This window comes from Esox lucius, chromosome 12 (assembly GCF_011004845.1).
Source record: "Esox lucius isolate fEsoLuc1 chromosome 12, fEsoLuc1.pri, whole genome shotgun sequence".
Classification (NCBI taxonomy): Eukaryota; Metazoa; Chordata; class Actinopteri; order Esociformes; family Esocidae; genus Esox; species Esox lucius.
Window position 1 is genome coordinate 20,252,311 of NC_047580.1, and position 22,074 is coordinate 20,274,384.

The 22,074-nt window shown below is 40.1% G+C and overlaps 1 protein-coding gene across 2 annotated transcripts; it reads right to left on the reverse strand.

Moving 5' to 3' along the window:
* Nucleotides 1-55: 55 nt before the first annotated feature.
* tmco4 (transmembrane and coiled-coil domains 4) lies at nucleotides 56-21,222 on the reverse strand. 2 transcript variants are annotated; one of them, XM_010898801.5, is made up of 14 exons: nucleotides 20,915-21,222; nucleotides 19,957-20,107; nucleotides 15,581-15,755; nucleotides 15,209-15,236; nucleotides 14,992-15,121; nucleotides 12,864-12,961; nucleotides 12,621-12,764; nucleotides 12,407-12,526; nucleotides 9,979-10,143; nucleotides 5,684-5,820; nucleotides 5,162-5,246; nucleotides 4,650-4,767; nucleotides 3,998-4,115; nucleotides 56-935 (listed from the first exon to the last, which is right to left on the reverse strand). In XM_010898801.5, exons 1-14 carry the CDS (start codon nucleotides 20,958-20,960, stop codon nucleotides 180-182), a joined length of 2,271 nt encoding a protein of 756 aa, XP_010897103.1. In that variant the 5' UTR covers nucleotides 20,961-21,222; the 3' UTR covers nucleotides 56-179. The 2 variants fall into 2 exon arrangements, with proteins under 2 accessions (XP_010897103.1, XP_019907670.1); XM_020052111.2 differs by lacking the exon at nucleotides 20,915-21,222 and adding an exon at nucleotides 20,801-20,907.
* Nucleotides 21,223-22,074: the final 852 nt, after the last annotated feature.

Here is a 22,074-nt window from a genome sequence, read left to right on the forward strand (position 1 = left end):
TACTTTAACACTATTTAGTGCATACATACAACCTACAAAATGAAAGCAGTCTGAATATTTTTGCAAATGTTTAATAAATTAATTTAAAAATGTAATAATTGACAGCATGAGCTACCATAGTAAAATACACCTAAAATCCCTTAAGGGTTTTTAACATGTTCACGATTACATAGTTTACACTATTTTCTCTGAAAGTTGCCATTTGTGTCCACTGATGCCTTAGCTGAGTGTTCTGGCACCTGACTAGGTTTAGAAGGTAAAGAAACATTTTTCACATCTAACTTTGATGTCGATGGTGATTCAAGTTGAAAAGAGGAAGATGAACTGCAGTGAGGCAGTTTGTCCTGTAACCACCTATGTGCAACTTCTTGGTCCCGTGTCTTCATTTGTTTGTAATCAGGAGGCCAGCCTTTGTCCCTCCAACTCCAAGATGTGTGTTTTGTGTGAGACTCCGTTCCCTCCACTCCCTCGTCCCAATCCTCTTCCTCTTTTCCCCATGCCTCAAACTCAAGATGGGAAGCTGTACTGTTTTTCTTATGGGTGGAATTCCGCTCTGAACTCTGTTGCGGGTTACAATGAACACTGTTGTCAAATGAATCAACATCTGTCTCATTTAGAGAGTCCAGCAGGTCTGATATGTCTGGGATATCCCAACCATCTCCCATATTCTCCTCTTCCTTTGTCTGCTCTCCCTTTCTTCCTACTTCACCCACATCCTCGAAAGTCTCATCTGCTCCCGATGAAGGACTGTCCAGGTTTTGATCTTTTGCAGCTTCTCCATGTGTTGATTGGCCTATGTTTAAGTCCAGTTTTTCCTCGGTCATAGTGAGTGGTTGAAGAGGTCCACCCCCAGCTCCTGGAACTTCTCTGGTGGGCACGCCCACTGCAACAAGGATGGTGTCCATCTGACGCATGTAGTCCAAGTGACCTTTCACCTTAACAGTGAAAATGAGTGGGAAAAAATTATATTGAATGTTAGTAAGAAAAGAGGGCTGTTCTGGACCCATTTTCAACTAGTTAAGTTATGGGAACTACATATTTGGGAACCTTGTACTTTAGTTTTTTTCTTTCATGTTTGATTTTCAGTGAGGTAACTGAAGTTATGAAAAAAAAAAAAAAATATCCCAAAAGGTGCTTTATAATATCAAAAAAACGAGTAGAACAATGCAGTAGAGGTCCATAAATTCAATTCAACAAGTGTCAAGGTTATTATGAAGAAGTGTTGTGGCTGGCTCAGACTAGACTGTAGTCAGTGTTCATTTAAATCAGAGGTATTCAACGCTCTCCTCAAGGACACCCATCCATTCCATGTATTCTATTCAAGAGCTAGCACACCTGATCAGCTAATCATGAAGCCCTCGATTAGTAAATAAAGTGTGCATGGCCAGGCTACAACAAAATTGTGAAATGTCAGTATGTTGGTCTTATATTGCCATGCGACATTGCACTCTTCCACAATAAACTGTATAGAAACTGCATTTAAGCATCTTCATTTGGCAGCGCATATGGTTGTTTGAGTGTTTCTTTAGTGTTGCACATTCATATTAAGGGTGCTCCCATTGGTACATGGGTGATTTTGCTCCATTAAATTATTCCGCCAGAACAGACCATTGTAACAAATCCCTGCATGTTTCAAATGCAATGTGTTCGGTTGTGTTTTGAACATAACATGTTTATATTAAAGGGAGCACTTATTAGAAATGGTGTGTTGAAATGTATAATTTTAGACTTGCATTCTGAGAAGTAATAACTGCATATTTTTTTACTCAATTTAGAAAAATCCTATTTAGAAACAGAACATGTAATTAGTTGTTTATCAGCTTTATAGACTAATGATTACAAAAGGCAACAGCATTGATAGCCATTTATACACTGGACCTTGATGATGTCACTAAAACCCCCTCCAAATGGGACTGTGGTTACTGCATTTGCCTGCAGAACCAACGTTCACAGGTTTGAGACCCTATCCCACCAAAAGGTAAAATATACATCATATTTGACCGTGTATTTCCCTATTAACAGTGAGTTATTCATCAACTAATTTTTTTGAATTAGGTTTTTCAGGATCAGTTTATCACCTGTGTCACTGGTTTGGACACGAGCCAACTGTAATTGCAATATTTGCCCTGAAAATGTACAATTGTTTGGACTGGTTCTTATTTATTACTGTATCCACTTTCATGGAAAAACAACATATTTTGGCAACGCAAAGCACTCAGTAGATGCAATATCTTTCCCCTGCAAATGTAAATAACTACTTATGTATACTGAAATGTCACCTAATAACTTTTGTTAATGTGAACAGACCCGCATAGTACAAGCTGCACAGTACAGTCACATGGTCTTATCATATTACAAAAGGTATATGGAGGTGGTAGCTGAATAGCTTAACCCTGCTGGAACCCAAACTGGAACATGCAGTAGAACTCATTTCCTTTAAATACATGGGTTACAGTGAATCCATGCATGTTTTAGTGTGGAAATAAAGGTTGTAGTGACAGTATTGTAAAGACACCAATTAAGATATACAATAGGACACAAAGCCATGGTGTAAGAAAGCAGTCAAATGTACGGTCAACATTCAACCCTGTTTCCAAAAAAGTTGGGACACTGGGTAAAATGCTAATGAAAACAGAATGCAATGATGTGCAAATTATTTATTCGAATATTTCATTGAAAATAGAACAAAGACAACATATCAAATGTTGAAACTGAGACTTTTTTTTTGTGGAGAAAATAAATTGAATTTGATGCCAGCAATACGTTTAAAAAAAGTTGGGACAAGGGCATGTTTTTCGATTCTTGCTTGATATAGGAATTCAGCTGCTCAACAGTTCAAGGTCTCCATTGTTGTATTTTCATTTCAATATTGTGCCAAATGTTTTCAATGGGTGACAGGTCTGGACTGCAGGCAGGCCAGTTTAGCACCTGGACTCTTTTACTTCAGAGCCATGCTATTGTAATACATGTAATCCAAAACCTGTATACATTGTTCAGCATTAATGGTGCCTTCACATGTGCATTAATGCACCCCTATACCATCACGGATGCTGGCTTTTGACCTGTGCACTGATAAGAAGCCGGATGGTCCCTCTTTATCTTTAGTCTGGAGGAAGCGGTGTCCATGATTCCCAAAAATAATTTCAAAAAACACTTAAGAGTATTTTTAAAAGAAGAGGTGATGCAACACAGTGGTAAACATGTCTCTGTCATGTCCCTTGTTAGTATAAAATTCAAAGTGGGCATATATTTTTCAAGAAACAAAATGTCTGTTTTAACATTTGATATGTTGTCCTAGTACTATTTTCTATTGAATATAGGGTTTAAAGGATTTCCACATCATTGAATTCTGATTTTGTTTACATTTTATGCAATGTCCCAACTTTTTTGGAAACAGGGTTGAAGTTCAATTAAAGAGGTTATTTAAATTGTTTTCAGTCTTTTAAGCATTTTCACATTGTTTTTCCTCTGAAAAATATATACAATATATATTATATATTCACATTTTCTTAGTGGATAAATAAAGAATAACATTTTAATATATATATGTAAAAAAATAATTTTAAAAAGTGCATTGAAATACATTTTGTACTCTTTTTGTAAATAAACCAAGCAATAAATGCCTGTAAGCAGCTTTTTAGTCTTCAAATCTAAGTAGCTTGGCCTTCAACTCCATTCTGAAGGCTATGGAGAGATTAAAGCCTATAGCATCATAAAGCTACAATGGAGGTTTAAAGGACAAAAAGCATCTGTAAACGAATTGGTACTAAACAGGGATGTGTTAATTCTCCCTCTGTTGACTTCTGGTAGTCATTTACCTTGAGATGGTTATTTGGCAGCATGTGCTAAACAACTTAAGTCAGTGTATAAAATAACACAATGGTGGATAGACAACACAAAGCACATGACAACATTTTGGTCAAGCTTGAACCTAAAATTTAGCTAGCTACCACCTATGTTGCAAATTAGTTTATTTCAGGTATAGTATTAAACTCACCACAGAAGATAAATCCACGTTGAATATGCGGTGATCATTCAAGCTTATTGGCTGAAGCCCTGCGACAGAGAGCTGTGCCGATGAACCCCTGTAAACATATCCTAGTAGCCAGTCCCCTCTGGCAGGTAGACTGGTTAATAAAAACAACTGCACCTTCATATCATGAATATGCTACCTTTATCATTCCTATGCTTATTCATGCATTATTCATCCTTTTCCAAGTGGATAACGACAAAATATTTAATATAAATATCTTCAACATCCAAATACAGACTAGTGACAAATGAAAGTAAAAAAAAAGTTTAAGTAAGATGTTAAGTCTCCATGAGCCACCAGAAGAGCTTTAATGTGCCATGGCATATACATTTCTATAGATTCTATAGTCTCTGGAACTCTGCTGGTGGAATGGAACACCATTCTTCCAAAAGTTGATGCCTCATATTGGTGAAGCATGCAGCACACCTGTGGGGAAGCATCTGCATTCTTTATTTCCTTTCATTTGTCACCCGTCAGTATACACCGTATGTTAACATCTTTTGGCCAAAAGCCAAAGCAAAACAATTCCATATATATTTTTTTGCATTCCTTACAAAAATGAAACAGATACCAATCTCCCCATTCAAGGTAAGAGGTGATAGGATTTCGTTCTCACCTGCAGTATCCATTCACTATCTTCCCCGCCACCACCTTGGACATTCTCTCCCAGGCTTGGGCATTGCCATCTACTGGGGCACCCAAAAGGACAACATCCTCCACCACACCCTCACAACCTGGGACCATGTTCAACAAAAGGATGGACAGAGACAGATTTGGTTAATGTGAAAAGTTCTGCATGGTGAAAAATGACACTATCCCAACATTTTAATGTTATTTTTTAGTTGAGGGAGGGGTATTCAGTTGAGGTTTGCAGGAAATCAGCATTAAAACTGTTAAATGTTAAAACTGCTAAAAAAAAACTGCTGAACTCTCTGCAAACAAGAGAGTTGTGAACAGTTTGGGGAATTAGTTGGAAGATAGGGAATTGCAACATCGATGATGTATCGACATCCATTAATGCCAGTGCCACCTAAGAAATATGGGTAATTGGACCTGCTCAACTAGTTCTTGAGTGCCCCTTTGCTCCAGTATGTGAATTTAGGCAAGGGTTTAATGAGCCTGTCATACCTTGGTCATTGGCTAGTTCTTGAAGGCAGAAGTAGATAACCCTCGCTCCAAGACTGAAGCCAATGAGACTGACCGGACGCTTCCCCTTTAAAAATGGACAGAGGACCATTAACACATTTAATTGTATCACCACTGTAGGTTTGTTAACAACATACAAGTATACAGCACCCTTGGAGTTAATTCCACATTTGGTTGCGTTGCAACTCAGGATTGAAATGAGTTTAATTGTAATGTTTTGTGACTACTACATACTGTACAAAGACAGATATTAGTCTGTCAGGATAAAAGAAAAATACCAATTAAACCCCAAACCCAACTGTTAACAAATCTTGAATTAACTTTTGTTGTTTAAAGACATGTTAATTTCAAAACATTCAGGTTGAGCTAGAGATACAGATGACCTATTCTTGAACAAATCTTTGCTAACGAATTTCATTAACAAGAGATCCATGTTTCAACAGGACATCATTCTACTGAATCCTGATTTGTAGTGGTTACAGTTCTCAGAAAGGGGAAGTTTACCTGCTGCCTAGTCCTCAACACATGGGCTAGGTGTTTTCCAACCTCAGCTGAGCGACTGAGACACACTGACCAGGGATTGTCTATAATGCTGGCCACCGCAAGCAGAGAGGCAGGCCATGTCAGTGCAGTTACAATACCTAGACAGGGACAACCAAGGGAAAGACAGTTTAAATATTTCAATTCAGGTACTGCTTGGAATTCAAAAATCTAAATGTTGGGTCCATATTTCAAACCATTAGCAAAAGCATACATTTATAATGTCTGATCTGTATAGCAAAGTTGATTAATGTGATACTATATGTTACATTTCAGCGGCTCCCACAAGGTACCCATATGGAAACCATTACGTGGTGGTCAGGTGTGCTTCAGAAGTGCCTGGGAAGAACATTGCTCTGTTCCATTATTATACCACTGCTGTCAACATTGGCGGGATGCAATTTACTAAATTTTGCAAACAAAAAAAATGTATATGGAGGAAATTAAATGCAAACTCTCCAAGGGAGACATTGTATAAATCTTAAATGATAATATTTATAAAATGTCCACAGACACCAGTCAGCAAAGCATGACATTGTTTCTCCCCTTTTCACAATACTAACTGGCCAAAGATCTCTTCAATCAGGGATCACAGCCATTTGTGTCCATTTCTGTTTCAATAAGTCATTCAACAGAATTTAAGGGATTTGGTCAAGTTATGGGGCCCAGACGACAATATTGCTTAAACCAGTGGTTCTTAATCTTTTTGCCTCCAAGGGCCCCATCCATCTTCTTCCGCTTATCTGGGGCCGGGTCGCGGGGGGCAGCAGTCTAAGCAGAGATGCCCAGACTTCCCTCTCCCTAGACACTTCCTCTAGCTATTCCGGGGGGATACTGAGGTGTTCCCAGGCCAGCCGGGAGACATAGTCCCTCCAGCGTGTCCTAGGTCTTCCCCAGGGTCTCCTCCCGGTGGGACGGGCTTGGAACACCTTCCCGGGAAGGCGTTCATGAGAGACGGAATCTAAAACCCCAAAATGCATTGAAGCAACTGCCATGTGATTGGTTGATTAGATAATTGCATTCATGGGAAATTGAACAGGTGTTCCTAATAATCCTTTAGGTGAGTGTAGATTGACCGGTAAATCGAGAGCTTCGCCTTGCGACTCAGCTCTTTCTTCACCACGACAGACCGATACATCGACCGCATTACTGCAGAAGCTGCACCGATCCATCTGTCAATCTCCCGTTCCATCCTTCCCTCACTCGTGAACAAGACCCCTAGATACTAAAACTCCTCCACTTGAGGCAGGCACTCTCCACCAACCTGAAGTGGGCAAGCCACGTGCGTCCAAAAAAATATTTCAAGATCCGCTTACATAAGATATGAAATCTTCTGTCTTAGTGTTTCTAAAAAGAAAACGTTCTTATTACATTGCCTACATTTCTTGTTAAGTTATCTTTTACAAGGCAATACGCATGTCATTCCCAACAGTTTAGTATTCAGAGCTGTCCATTTATTTAATTTCATTATGCTTTCATCAGAGAACAAGAGATGTTATAAAAATGTTGAGACACACCTGGACAGAAAAATCAGGTGAGAGCTGTGATGCGGGTGCTCATGTTCTTACTGACAGAGGTTCCTAGTTTGTCTTTCAGCATAAGGAATTAAATAATTATTTAAAGAGCAGTTTGCTGCTCTTTTATACACAGTGTCTTGCAAAAGTATTCAAGCCCCAGACAAATTCTCTGATATTTTCATTGTTCTCTCCCATTGAAAATCTAAGTAGCTGTCACATTTCCTGGGTAAAACCCCACTGTTGAAGGATCATTGGTCAGGCCGTGAATCTGATGTAACATCAAGACCAAAAAACATTTTACACAAGTTGAGGATCATGTACAACACATGCATAGATTACAAAAAAGGACACAAAATATCCAAGTGTTTGGATATCCCAGTGAGCAAAGTGGGATTAGCATTTTATTGCATGACATAAGTATTTGATCACCTACCAACCAGTAAGAATTCCGGCTCTCACAGACCTGTTAGTTTTTCTTTAAGAAGCCCTCTTATTCTCCACTCATTACCTGTAATAACTGCACCTGTTTGAACTTGTTACCTGTATAAAAGACACCTGTCCACACACTCAATCAAACAGACTCCAACCTCTCCACAATGGCCAAGACCAGAGAGCTGTGTAAGGACATCGGGATAAAATTGTAGACCTGCACAAGGCTGAGATGGGCTACAGGACAATAGGCAAGCAGCTTGGTGAGAAGGCAACAACTGTTGGCACAATTATTAGAAAATGGAAGAAGTTCAAGATGACGGTCAATCTCCCTCATTCTGGAGCTCCATGCAAGATCTCATTTCGTGGGGCATCAATGATCATGAGGAAGGTGAGGGATCAGCCCAGAACTACACGGCAGGACCTGGTCAATGACCTGAAGAGAGCTGGGACCACAGTTTCAAAGAAAACCATTAGTAACACACTAAGCCGTCATGGATTAAAATCCTGCAGGGCACGCAAGGTCCCCCTGCTCAAGCCAGCACTTGTCCAGGCCCGTCTGAAGTTTGCCAATGACCATCTGGATGATCCAGAGGAGGAATGGGAGAAGGTCAAGTGATCTGATGAGACACAGAGTTTTTTGGTCTAAACTCCACTCACCGTGTTTGGAGGAAGAAGAAGGATGAGTACAACCCCAAGAACACCTTCCCAACCGTGAAGCATGGAGGTGGAAACATCATTCTTTGGGGATGCTTTTCCGCAAAGGGGACAGGATGACTGCACTGTATTGAGGAGGGGATGGATGGGGCCATGTATCGTGAGATCTTGGCCAACAACCTCCTTCCCTCAGTAACTTTGGCTACTTTTAAATTAGTATAAATGTCAGGATATTGGTTGATATGCATAGCCAACTAGATATCCACTCTACCTAATATTCACTCTGATCCTGATAGAAGTGAGACACCTTATAATGTAGCAACACTTGAATGAAACTCCATTACATAAACTGACATTCCAGTTTTTGTAATTACCATTAACTTCAAAAGGCTTAATTCTATCAACATAATCAATGTACACGTTTGTTCAGATCAAAGTGGAGACTGAAGGCTAGTGCCTGTTGTATTAGGCACTGCTCATTATCTACCTTACATCCTGTAAGGCAATCAACATTTCAAAATGATTTAACCATAAGAAAAATTTGACATTCTGTTGTGAGACTTATCGAACCTTGTTTTAAAGTATTAAAGGGGGTCGCGGTCTTCAGGGTATGGCTCTGGGGGTCGCGGTCTTCAGGGTATGGCTCTGGGGGTCGCGGTCTTCAGGGTATGGCTCTGGGGGTCGCGGTCTTCAGGGTATGGCTCTGGGGGTCGCGGTCTTCAGGGTATGGCTCTGAGGGTCGCGGTCTTCAGGGTATGGCTCTGAGGGTCGCGGTCTTCAGGGTATGGCTCTGAGGGTCGCGGTCTTCAGGGTATGGCTCTGAGGGTCGCGGTCTTCAGGGTATGGCTCTGAGGGTCGCGGTCTTCAGGGTATGGCTCTGAGGGTCGCGGTCTTCAGGGTATGGCTCTGAGGGTCGCGGTCTTCAGGGTATGGCTCTGAGGGTCGCGGTCTTCAGGGTATGGCTCTGAGGGTCGCGGTCTTCAGGGTATGGCTCTGAGGGTCGCGGTCTTCAGGGTATGGCTCTGAGGGTCGCGGTCTTCAGGGTATGGCTCTGAGGGTCGCGGTCTTCAGGGTATGGGTCTGAGGGTCGCGGTCTTCAGGGTATGGGTCTGAGGGTCGCAGTCTTCAAGGTATGGGTCTGAGGGTCGCGGTCTTCAGGGTATGGGTCTGAGGGTCGCGGTCTTCAGGGTATGGGTCTGAGGGTCGCGGTCTTCAGGGTATGGGTCTGAGGGTCGCGGTCTTCAGGGTATGGGTCTGAGGGTCGCAGTCTTCAGGGTATGGGTCTGAGGGTCGCGGTCTTCAGGGTATGGGTCTGAGGGTCGCAGTCTTCAGGGTATGGGTCTGAGGGTCGCAGTCTTCAGGGTATGGGTCTGAGGGTCGCAGTCTTCAGGCAGTGGTTGAAAGTAAAAGACTCGCAACCAAGTACTAAATATAGCAAGTTATTCAAGATTGTGTTGTATGTCCAATTACTTTTGTCCCCCTTAAATGTGGGTACTATGTATACAAATTCCAAACGCCAGTTCCCTCTGATTTCAAACCAATTTCTTTTAAAATAAATTAAATAAAAACACAGATTTAGTTGCAAGCCCCAAAGAAAATAAAGAACTAGCCATGTCCTGATGGGGGGGACACAGTGTGATGGAACAGATTACCTACCAGATAGCACGGTGTACTTAAGGGCTTCCTGGGCCACCATGCTGACCAGGCCATCAAGAAGAGCAGCCATGGTTGAGCCAAGGTCCCTGAGGAAACGAGACTCCCACACCAAACAATACTGCTCCCCACATGCACCCAAACTGCACCAAGGAGCCTGGAATGAACCTGCAAGTGGGGGACAGGACACAGCAACAAGGAAAAGTGTACAGTATTCAGTTCAATGAATTACACAGGTGTCAAGTAGTTCAGTTGATAAATGTGGGTTTTAGGCTTCATTCCCACTGGGGGCCTATAGGAAAAATGGATGATCATGTATTTACTACTAAAAGTTGTTTGGAATAACAGAACTGAAAATGACTTGCATGTAAATGTTTACAAAGTTTATAGATTATATACTGTAAATCCCATGAAACCATGTTTAATAGAGATGAATACATTTTGTAATACCTTTATCATTACAAGTTAATTAAATAATGAACACTAATTACAATGAAATGGCAAGAAAACTAAAGGCAATTACACCATTATTCCAGCGAACTGGCTTGGCCATACTAAATTGTGTATTGGTGTACAATGACGCTGCATGAACATTGCTCTGATGGGTTTTAATGAATGGTGTGAGGTTTTATGCGTTTGATCTCAATCAAAAAGTTTCCAATTCATGGTACAGTGGATATAAAAAATCTACACACCCAGGTAAAATGCCAGGTTCTTGTGATGTAAAAGAATGAGAAAGATAAATCATGTCAGAATGTTTTCCACCTTTAATGTGACCTATAACGTGAACAATTCAATTGAAAAACAAAAATGTTTGAGGGGGAAAAATAAACAATAAAAAAACACTCACAATAGCCTGGTTGCATAAGTGCACACCCTTAAACTAATATTTTTTTGAAGCACCTTTTGATTCTATTACAGCACTCAGTCTTTTTGGGTAGGAGTCTATTAGCATGGCACATCTTGACGTGGCAATATTTACACACCCTTCTTTGCAAAAGCACTCCAAATCTGTCAGATTGCAAGGACATCTGTGCACAGCCCTCTTCAGATCACCTCACAGATGTTCAATTGGATTCAGGTCTGGGCTCTGGCTGGGCCATTCCAAAACATTAATCTTCTGGTGAAGCCATGCTTTTGTGCTTTGGGTCGTTGTCGTGCTGAAAGGTGAACTTCCTCTTCATCTTGAGCTTTCTAACGGACGCCTGAAGGTTTTGTGCCAAAATTGCCTGGTATTTGGAACTTTTCATAATTCCCTCCACCCTGACTAAGGCCCTGGTTCCAGCTGAAGAAAAGCTGCCACCACCATGCTTCACTGTGGGTATGGTGGTCTTTGGGTGATGTGAGGTGTTGTTTTTGCGCCAAACATACCTTTTGGAATTATGGCCAAAAAGTTCAACCTTGGTTTCAGCAGACCATAACACATTTTCCCACGTGCTTTTGGGGGACTTGATGTTTGTTCTTGCAAACTTCAGCCGGGCTTGGATGTTTTTCTTTGTAAGAAAAGTCTTCCGTCTTGCCACCCTACCCCATAGCACATTCATATGAAGAATACAGGATATTGTTGTCACATGTAGCACAAAGCCAGTACTTGCCAGAAATTCCTGCAGTTCCTTTAATGTTGCTGTAGGCCTCTTGGAAGCCTCCCTGACCAGTTTTCTCCTCGTCATTTCATCAATTTGGAGGGACGTCCAGTTAATGTCTCTGTTGAGCCATATTTTCTGCACTTGATAATGGCTGTCTTCACTGTGTTCCATGGTATATCTAATGCTACTGACTGATATCTTTCAACAAATAGATCCCTCTGATGCGTTGGAAGCTCTCTGTGGACCATGGCTTTTGCTCTGAGATGCAACTAAGCTGTCACGTTAAATGATGGCAGGTGTGTAATGACTTCTATTTAACAGGAGTTTGAATGTGATTGGTTAATTGTGAACACAGCCACATCCCCAGTTATAAGAGGGTGTGCACACTTATACAACCAGTTTATGGTACAGTTTTTATTTTTTATTTTACATCCTCAAAGATTTCAGTTTGTTTTTCAATTAAATTGTTCACATTATAGGTCACATTAAGAGTGGAAAAAAGTTCTGACATGATTTGTCTCATCACAAAAACCTGGCATTTTAACAGGGGTGTGTAGACTTTTTATATCCACTGTATATGCATTTTAAGCAGATACACTTTTTAAAGCAGATAGTGTTATTAAACCTGTAGCATAGTTGATCTGTGCATTTTGCCTATAGTTGAAAAAGAACCAGATCTTTTGGTATGAGCAGACTACAGATCCCAAACACTCAGATTTGTTTTCAATCCCCAGAGCAAAGAAAAACCCTTAGTTCCAAGCCATGCCATCAGTACATAATGACAGGCCTTAATCTTAGCCTGGAACGCAGATTCTAATGTTAACCTGGGGAGAGGGCATGCTTACTGTATTTTCCAGTGCACAGCCAGCCGGTCACAGCCACAGTCAAATGAAGGTGCTTTCCAGAGCTCAGTGGCAGGAACTCAAACTCCTCTATCGCGCCCACCCGCTTATTCATCTTATAACCTGGATACATAGGAAAAAGTGAAATAAGATACATTTGTGGGAAAAAAAGAGACACTTCACACTCCCAATGAGCATCAGCAGCCAGAGATCTCACCAGTTAAGCCAGCCCCTGCTGCTCCAAACAGGGAGGCCATGATGGCGATGCCAGTGGCTGAGCCCAAAGCAGCTGCCCCTCCTGCCCCTAGAATGGCCGATGCCCCTGCTGCCACTAATGGGGCCGCCAACCCACCAGTCACACCTAGATTAAACAGCAGCATAATATGAGAATTTACTAGTAAGGGAGTAATGTATTTTCAGTGGAATTTCTTAGCAACTGCACTAAGAAAAAGGCACAGACCAATGACAGCTCCTCCGCCAACAGTGGCCAGGCCAATAAGGAGGTAGCGTCGTAATTTGCGTCCTCTCTCCCTCGTCTGTCGCCGAGATAAGTCCTCTCTTAGAGATAAAGTTTAAAAAGAATAGTATATGATTATGCAGCAAGATACTTCATGGTTTATGACAATATATCCTACAGTGTGTGGTAATTTGGATATCAATATTTTAGCAAAAAATTAAATACATATTCTCAATGTTTCTTATATTCTCAATGTTTTCTCAGAAAAAGGTCATGTTTCACTGTGAGAAAAAAACCACATTGGTCCTATTCAAGCATTTAAATCTTGATAAATGAAGGAGGAATGTTCACACAAGACCATGAGATATTTCTACCATGTTAGAGACAAGTTTTTACATTCGAAAAATGACAAAGTTCAAGACATATTTAAACTCAGAATAATAACAATAATAATATAATTTCAGAGTTCCTGGTCAATACTAAATCAAGAACAAGTATGTACCTGGGTGTTGTTTGTGAAACCAAAGACAGTTTCATCCAAAATCATACATACATATCATTTTTGTCACTGTTGTTCAGCAAACCTCCTTCTCTTTGTTTGCTGAAACGCAAATGCCAACCTGAAGTCTTATTCATATTTGTGTTTTAAGAGTAAAGGACACCATCTTTCACATTACAAAAAAAAAATTGGAATGACCATTTCCAGTGTTTTCCACTAAAAACATAAATGCTATTTTTATACTTGAAATAACTACACAACGTAAACAACACTAAAATTATAAAGAAATCATGGAAAATATTAATCAAAAAATGATTAAAATGCAATTAAAATGCAAATAAATGTATACATTATTTGACATGAGTTTTTCTGGATTTTTTTTGTTGTTATTCTGTCCCACTGTTCAAATAAACCTACCATTAAAATTATAGACTGATCATTTCTTTGTCAGTGGGCAAACTTACAAAATCAGCAGGGGATCAAATACTTTTTTCCCTCATTGTACATGAACATAAAGCTATAACAGTGCCAACCATAGGCTCTGTAGTAAAACGTATGCAGTCTGAAAGACTTCCCAGCTTTCTGCATGTGTTCAGAGAGAGGTCATAATCAATCGTTTCACACCAATTCCAACCTATGCTAAAGAGTATGAGCCCGATCTATTGGTGGACATAATGACACATACTGAGGGTCAATTTGCCTCTTCCCCCATTCATGACCGATGGCGACATAAACATCTCTCCAAGCGGGAATTTGAATTAGTTTACACACAAATCGTGAGGGTAAACCTATCAATGTCCTTATTAGTAATGTGCAGTTTGTAAACAATTTGTTGTTTTCAGAAATACCCTGCATTGAACAAGAGAATTGTGTGTAGAATCATTAATTGGGTTGTCAGTTTACTGTTCATCAGAAGCGGGTCCTGCATGACATGGGAATCATTGACTCAAATTAATGAAAGGTTTGTTCTTTTCTTTCATTTAACAACTAAAAAATCCAACTGAGTAAAAATAGTTGAGCTTACCATCACTAGTTCTTATTAATTAATGAGAATTACAGGGGAGCGCAACCAAATCTATATTGCAGTGTCCTTGGGTTTCTTAAATCCAATGCATTATTATTAAATCATGTGCTAGCGCAACCAACTCAAAGATTCAGCGGCACCAGTGAAAAATGTAAGTCTGGAGCCTTGTGAGACACTGGTAGACCTTGTGAGAAACTAGTAGACTAAACTAATGCCAAAGTAAGTTTGAGGCCCTGAATATGGCAATCCAAGGAGTGTCAGCTGAGTTGCTGCAATGAATAATCATCATCCGACAGAGAGGAAAGAGGAGACGCCCCTGTGACCTCTGGCACAACATCCATTGGCACTCTGCTCGTACTACAAACTACATTAGTTTCTTGCATTATGTTAATAGTCTAAATATTGAATATTTAGTCTATGGTGAATTAAGAATAGCCTTTTTGGGGAACAAGTCATTTGCTGCCCTGTTGGTTACCCAGTGCACAGTTGTGTGCTGCCAGAATTGGGCTGCATGTGTCTAGTTCTTAAACTAAAATAAAAACATTACCCAAGTGTAGACTGTAGCAACTGAAGATAAAATATTATCCGCTACCCCCCCAAACCCTTACTCGGTCTCCACCTCTCCCTCTCTCAGTCGTTCTCCCAGCGTTGCCTCAAACTCCTCCAGTTGCTGAGGGGATACTCGCAGTAGACTGCAGATATGGCGTATTAGGACTCGTGATCTGGAATCGTATAGCCCTGGCCACATTTCAGAAATACTGTTAGTTCATTTTTACATTTCCAGTAAGGATGAAGTCTAACTCTCAAAACTAGTAAAGTACTTACCATCTTTTACAGAGAAAGTCACAAGGTCCTGTAGGTAAGAGAGAATAACACAAACTTGTAAATTATGTTAGAATGCCAGTTGGGTCAAAGCCCACTTAATGGCCCAACATTAAAAACAAACAATAAGTTACATTTAGATTCAAACAAATTTCTGTTTTGTATTTGTAATTAATATGTATTTAAAAGAAATAATTAATTTAGAACAACTTGTAGATATTCACTTTGACATTATGGTCTGTGTGTTGATTGGTGGCATAAACACCATATCAAAATGATTTTGATTTCATGTTCTAACACAAAAAGCCCAACAAGGGAGACACTCCTTTGAGAGCCACTGTAATTAGATACAAGCAGTGCAGTGGCCGAACCCACCTGAGTAATGGGAGCGGCCCCTGTAGACAGTAGTGGCTCAGCCTGGAGGATGGAGAGGAAAGTGTCACTGCCTTCAAATCCCAGGCCAGCCAGAAAGGCCCTCATGACAGGCATGACAGACTCATCCAGTCCCAGCCAATGGACTAGGCCTTCCAGGTACTGCTCCCGGAAACACCTGTACAACAATTAGAGGATGTAGATTAGGCAAAGCCAGGTAAAATGTTAAAAATGTAAAGCAATAAAAATGTAAACTAATGTCTCTTCTTATTTTACATTTCAATATCATAAAATCTTGCCTGACATTTTCACGATTTTCCCCATCTTTTTTAATTAAATATATGTTTCCAATAGCTCCAAGGTGTTTTAAAACAGAAAATAAATGTTATGACTATGTTAACAATTCAGTTTATTAGGGAAGTAGAAATCATATAAAAAAAATTATTCATTGTTTTAACAAAAAAGCGCTGTCAGTAATTCATTTCATACACAAGCAGTTGCCAGAGGAGTGCTCGTGGACTTTTAGAAACATCGGCTCGTGCCACCCTCGTGGAGAAAATGTAAAGTGTTACAAAATTACATCAAAATGTATATAATTATGGGGTTTGGTCATTGATCAACACAACATTCATAATGTCAAAGTAAAAAATCTTATCTACAAATCTTTCTAAATTAATTAAAAATGCAAAAATCTTTGATTGCATAAGTATTTGCTCCCTTCAGTCAACATTTGGTAGAGGCATCTTTGGCAGCAATCACAGCCATGGGTACATCTGGATACAGAAATGTTTACCCATTCATATTTGCAAAATTGCTAAAGGTCTTTCAAATTGGATGGGAACTTTCCGTGAACTCTTTCAACATATTCTCAATTGAATTGTGAGGTCCTCACTTAGACTGGACATTCACAGACTACGCCTGAAGCCACTACAGCCGTGTCGTGGCTGTGTACTTCGGGTTGTTGTTGTGCTGAAAGATTAAATCATCCCTTCAGTCTAATGTCCTGTGCGCTCTGGATCAGGATTCTTCAAGGACCTCCCAGTATTTTGCTATGTACATCCTTCCCTCAAGCCTGACCAGTCTCCCAGTCCCTGCTGCTGAGAAGCATCCCCATAGCATGACGCCACCATGCTTTACACAAGGGATGGTGTTTTCTCAGGATGATGACAGACTATTGATTACATTAATACAACCCCATTTACAAAAAAGTTAGGAAGCTGTGTAAAATGCAAATAAACACACAATGCAATGATGTGCAAATAATGTATCCCTATATGTAATTGAATATAGTACAAAGACAACATATCAAATATTGAAACTGAGAAATGCTATTGTTTTTGGAAAGATACATGCCCATTTTGAATTTGATGCCAGCAACACATTTAAAAAAAGTTGGGACAGGGGGATGTTTACCAATGTGTTGTATCACCTCTTCTTTTAACAATACTCTGTAAGCATTTGGGAACTGAGGAAACAGACTAACAGTTTTGAAAGTGAAACGGTTTCTCATTCTTGCTTGATATAGGATTTCAGCTGCTTAACAGTTCAGGGTTTCCTTTGTCATATTTTTAATTTCATAATGCGGCAAATGTTTTCAATGGGTGACAGGTCTGGACTGCAGGCAGGTCAGTTTAGCACCCAGACTCTTACTACAGACCCATGCTGTTGTACTATGTGCAGAATGTGGTTTGGCCTTGTCTTGCTGAAATGAGCAAGGCTTTCCCTGAAAAATACACTGTCTGGATGGCAGCCTAAGCTGCTCCAAAACATGTATATATTGTTTAGCATTAATGGTGACTTCACAGAGGTGCAAGTCACCCATGCCATGTGCACTAATGCACCCCCATAACATCACAGATGCTGGCTTTTGAACTGTGCACTGATAAGAAGCAGGATGATTCCTCACCTCTTTCGCCTGGAAGACACGGCATCCATGATTCACATCAATAATTCCCAATTTGGTTTGTCAGACCACAGGACAATTCTCCATATCACCTCAGCCCATCTTAAATGAGCTCCGGCTCAGAGAAGGCGGCGGCATTTCTTGTTTATACAGTACAGGCCAAAAGTTTGGATACACCTTCTCATTTAATGCGTTTTCTTTATTTTCATGACTATTTACATTGTAGATTCTCACTGAAGGCATCAAAACTATGAATGAACACATATGGAATGCTGTACTTGACAAAAAAGTGTGAAATAACTGAAAACATGTCTTATATTTTAGATTCCTCAAAGTAGCCACCCTTTGCTTTTTTTAATAGCGCTGCAAACCCTTGGTGTTCTCTCAATGAGCTTCATGAGGTAGTCACCTGAAATGGTTTTCACTTCACAGGTTTGCCTTGTCAGGGTTAGTTAGTGGATTTTTTTTAATAAGGGTTGGGACCATCAGTTGTGTTGTGCAGAAGTCAGGTTGATACATAGCCGACAGCCCTATTGGACAAGTGTTAGAAATCATATTATGGCAAGAACCAATCAGCTAAGTAAAGAGAAACGAGAGGCCATCATTACTTTAACAAATTAATGTCAGTCAGTCCGGAAATTTGCAAAAACTTTGAATGTGTCCCCAAGTGAAGTCGCAAAAACCATCAAGCACTACAACGAAACTGGCTCACATGAGGACCGCCCCAGGAAAGGAAGACAAAGAGTCACCTCTGCTGCAGAGGATAAGTTCATCCGAGTCACCAGCCTCAGAAATCGCAGGTTAACAGCAGCTCAGATTAGAGACCAGCTGAATGCCACACAGAGTTCTAGCAGCAGACATCTCTGGAGCAACTGTTAAGAGGAGACTGCGCGAATCAGGCCTTCATGGTCAAGTAACTGCTAGGAAACCACTGCTAAGGAGAGGCAACAAGCAGAAGAGATTTGTTTGGGCCAAGAAACACAAGGAATGGACATTAGACCAGTGGAAATCTGTGCTTTGGTCTAATGAGTTCAAATTTGAGATCTTTGGTTCCAACCGCCGTGTCTTTGTGCGACGCAGAAAAGGTGAACGGATGGATTCTACATGCCTGGTTCCCACCGTGAAGCATGGAGGAGGAGGTGTGATGGTGCTTTGCTGGTGACATTGTTGGGGATTTATTCAAAATTGAAGGCATACTTAACCAGCATGGCTACCTCAGCATCCTGCAGCGACATGCCATCCCATCCGGTTTGTGTTTAGTTCGACCTTCATTTATTTTTCAACAGGACAATGACCCCAAACACACCTCCCGGCTGTGTAAGGGCTATTTGACCAAGAAGGAGAGGGATGGAGTGCTGCGCCAGATGACCTGGCCTCCACAGTCACCGGACCTGAACCCAATCGAGATGGTTTGGGGTGAGCTGGACCGCAGAGTGAAGGCAAAAGGGCCAACAAGTGCTAAGCATCTCTGGGAACTCCTTCAAGACTGTTGGAAAACCATTTCAGGTGACTACCTCTTGAAGCTAATCAAGAGAATACCAAGAGTGCGCAAAGCAGTCATCAGAGCAAAGGGTGGCTACTTTGAAGAAACTAGAATATAAGACATGTTTTCAATTATTTCACACTTTTTTGTTAAGTACATAAGTCCATGTTCATTCATAGTTTTGATGCCTTCAGTGAGAATCTAAAATGTAAATAGTCATGAAAATAAAGGAAACGCATTGAATGAGAAGGTGTGTCCAAACTTTTGGCCTGTACTGTATATGGTGTCTATCGACACTGTGTTCACGGACAATTGTTTTCCAAAGTGTTTCTGGACCCATGCAGTGATTTCCACTAAAGAATCGTGTCTGTTTTTAATGCAGTGCCGCTTGAGGGACCGAAGTTCACCGGCATCCAATATTGGTTTTCAGCCTTGTCCCTTGCATACAGAGATTTCTCCGGATTCTCTGAATCTTTTAAATATTTTATGTACCATAGGTTGAGATCCCCAAACTCTTTACAGCAATTTTACATTGAGAAACAATTTTATGTTGAGAAATGTTATTCTTAAATTGTTGCCTGCGCAGTCTTTCACAGAGTGGTGAACCCCTACCCATCCTCATTTCTGACAGACCCATCCTCTCTGGAATGATCTTTTAATAACCAATCACGTTACTGACCTGTTGCAAATGGACCTAATTAATTGTGTAATATTCCACCAGGTTTAGTTTTTTAGCATTACACAACTTTTCCAGTCTTTTGTTTCCTCTGTCATAACTTTTTGAAACGTGTTGCTGGCATCAAATTCAAGGTGGGCTAATATTTTTCAGGAAACCATAACATTTCTCAATATCAACATTTGATGTTATCTTTGTACTATTTTCAACTGCAGTTGGGGTTTAAATGATTTGCACATTGATATGATGTTAATAGTGTCTAAAATAGGTTTCAGACTCACAAATAATTTACAAGAGTTATTCTGAAGACACAGTACCTGTTCTCTAGTCCAGGGAACAACTGGCCCAAGGACACTCCACAGAGCCCAGCATAAGCGAAGCGTCCTGTTTCAGTCAATTGCTTGCCAATCAACACTACATTGATAGATTCATTTGGCCCATCTTGATGAGGCTTCTCCCCCTGTGGATCTTGACAAAAATCAGTTACACATTTAAAAAGATTAATTTAATAACAGTTTACAAATATTTACCAGTCACTAAAATTACTACAGTCAATACCCCTTTAGAACCTTTTTATGTTTACAAACATTGCTTCAAGAGGGCGATGCGCGTGCATCATGGTTGCAGAACCCCACCAAGCCAGCATGATGGACGACCCATAGAAATTATAAAACTACTTTTTGTTTTTTGCGTGTTAATAATAAGCTTATTGACCTTATCTATCGAATATGATATCACATCACTTAATTATTGACCATGTCCATGATTTTATTTAAGTGGTTACACAATCACTTATTGTATGTCACTACGCAGCAAACCCACTTTTTCAAGCGCTGGCCAGAAAATCAGTAGCTGCTCACAAAAAATATTCTACGGCCAAACACAAATACAACAATGGGTTTCGGTGAGATAACTAGCAAGGGGTCACCGAATCTCAACAATATGGCAGTTTTTATAGATGATGGGTGTATTTAGACGCGTTACTTGCGCACTGATACAAACTTGCTAACTACTATACGAAAGTAACTAGCAAAATTAACTGTAGCAGCTTAAGACAGCCAAGTTCACTGCGTTGGCGATGCATCCGCTAAGCTAGATAAATAACTATATAGTTGCTAAAGAAGTTGCATATATTCGCAGTTAACGCATGAATTGGCTTACATTTGTTAAAGTTAGCTAGTTAACAAGTTCCGTTGGAAACAACTGTCGGACACCTCGCATTTTAGCCAGGTTGACACGTAGAAGTGGCTTCACAAATGCAAAACATTTGACTACCTGTCAACACTGTAGAAAATTTGTGTTTGGTTCTTTCGTCCTCCATTTCACGTTGATAGCATGGTAGCTAAGTTGTTGTTGCTTTGAAACTTGTGATGAAAGTTCAATGAACTTTCTCAAACTTCTGACCAAGCGCTGACGCGTCCAACCCTCGTCATTCTTCTTTAGACATTTATTTGCGGATCACACCAGTTCAATAAAATGAATATACCGCCACCTACTGTGTGGGTAATATACTGTTCGACTTCAACACAAAATGTATCTGAAATGTACTTAAACACACTGCTCAAAAAAATTGGAGAATGAATGAATCACACATCGGTTCTCGACGAACGAAATACAGTATACCCAGCTAACAATTGTCCGTTGTCACAATGTTGTTACGTTATCTGGCGACCGAAATTAGGTAGTAGCAACGTTGTCCGCTACGTTGTCACAACCGGAAAAGTTAAAGTTTTCTTGTTGTCCCTATAACGTAACTAATTGACGTAATCATACGTACATCTAGAATATGTACAGCTAAGTTCATTTCTGTCCAGTCAACATCTTGAAAGTTTTCTCCAACCTTGTGTTTTCCTGCTCCAACTGTTCCATGAAATCTTAAATGTGCACAACACATTTCAGCAGGGTTCTACACTGACGTATGTATTATGTATAAATATTATACATTTACTTTATCAACCCCTTCCCAGATATAATAATTGCAATGCTGTTCATCAGTCCAGATATTTTCTCATAACAAATTACATGACATATCCTGAAATATACAAGAGCCCCATATGTAACAAAAACCTATAGAAATTTACAAACAAACCAAAACATTTATGTAATTTTTTAAAATATGTTACTTATCACCCACCACCTCACACTCCCAAGTTGGTCAACAGCCAGAAATTATAACCAGAACTGTGTGGGACTTCATAACCATCAGGAAGGATAAATTAGCAAATCCCATCTAGTTAACTCCAATGAAAGGTCTTCAATGACAATAGCCATGATAAACAGTATTTTTTTTCCACTAGTAGAGTTATATCCTTCTCCAATCATTGACATTTTTGTTCCAGCTACAGTATCAACTGATCAAATGTAGAAATATTATCAAAACAATATGAATGCTTTACTCTTCAATTGGTTATTTTCTTTTCAAATGATGAAGACTT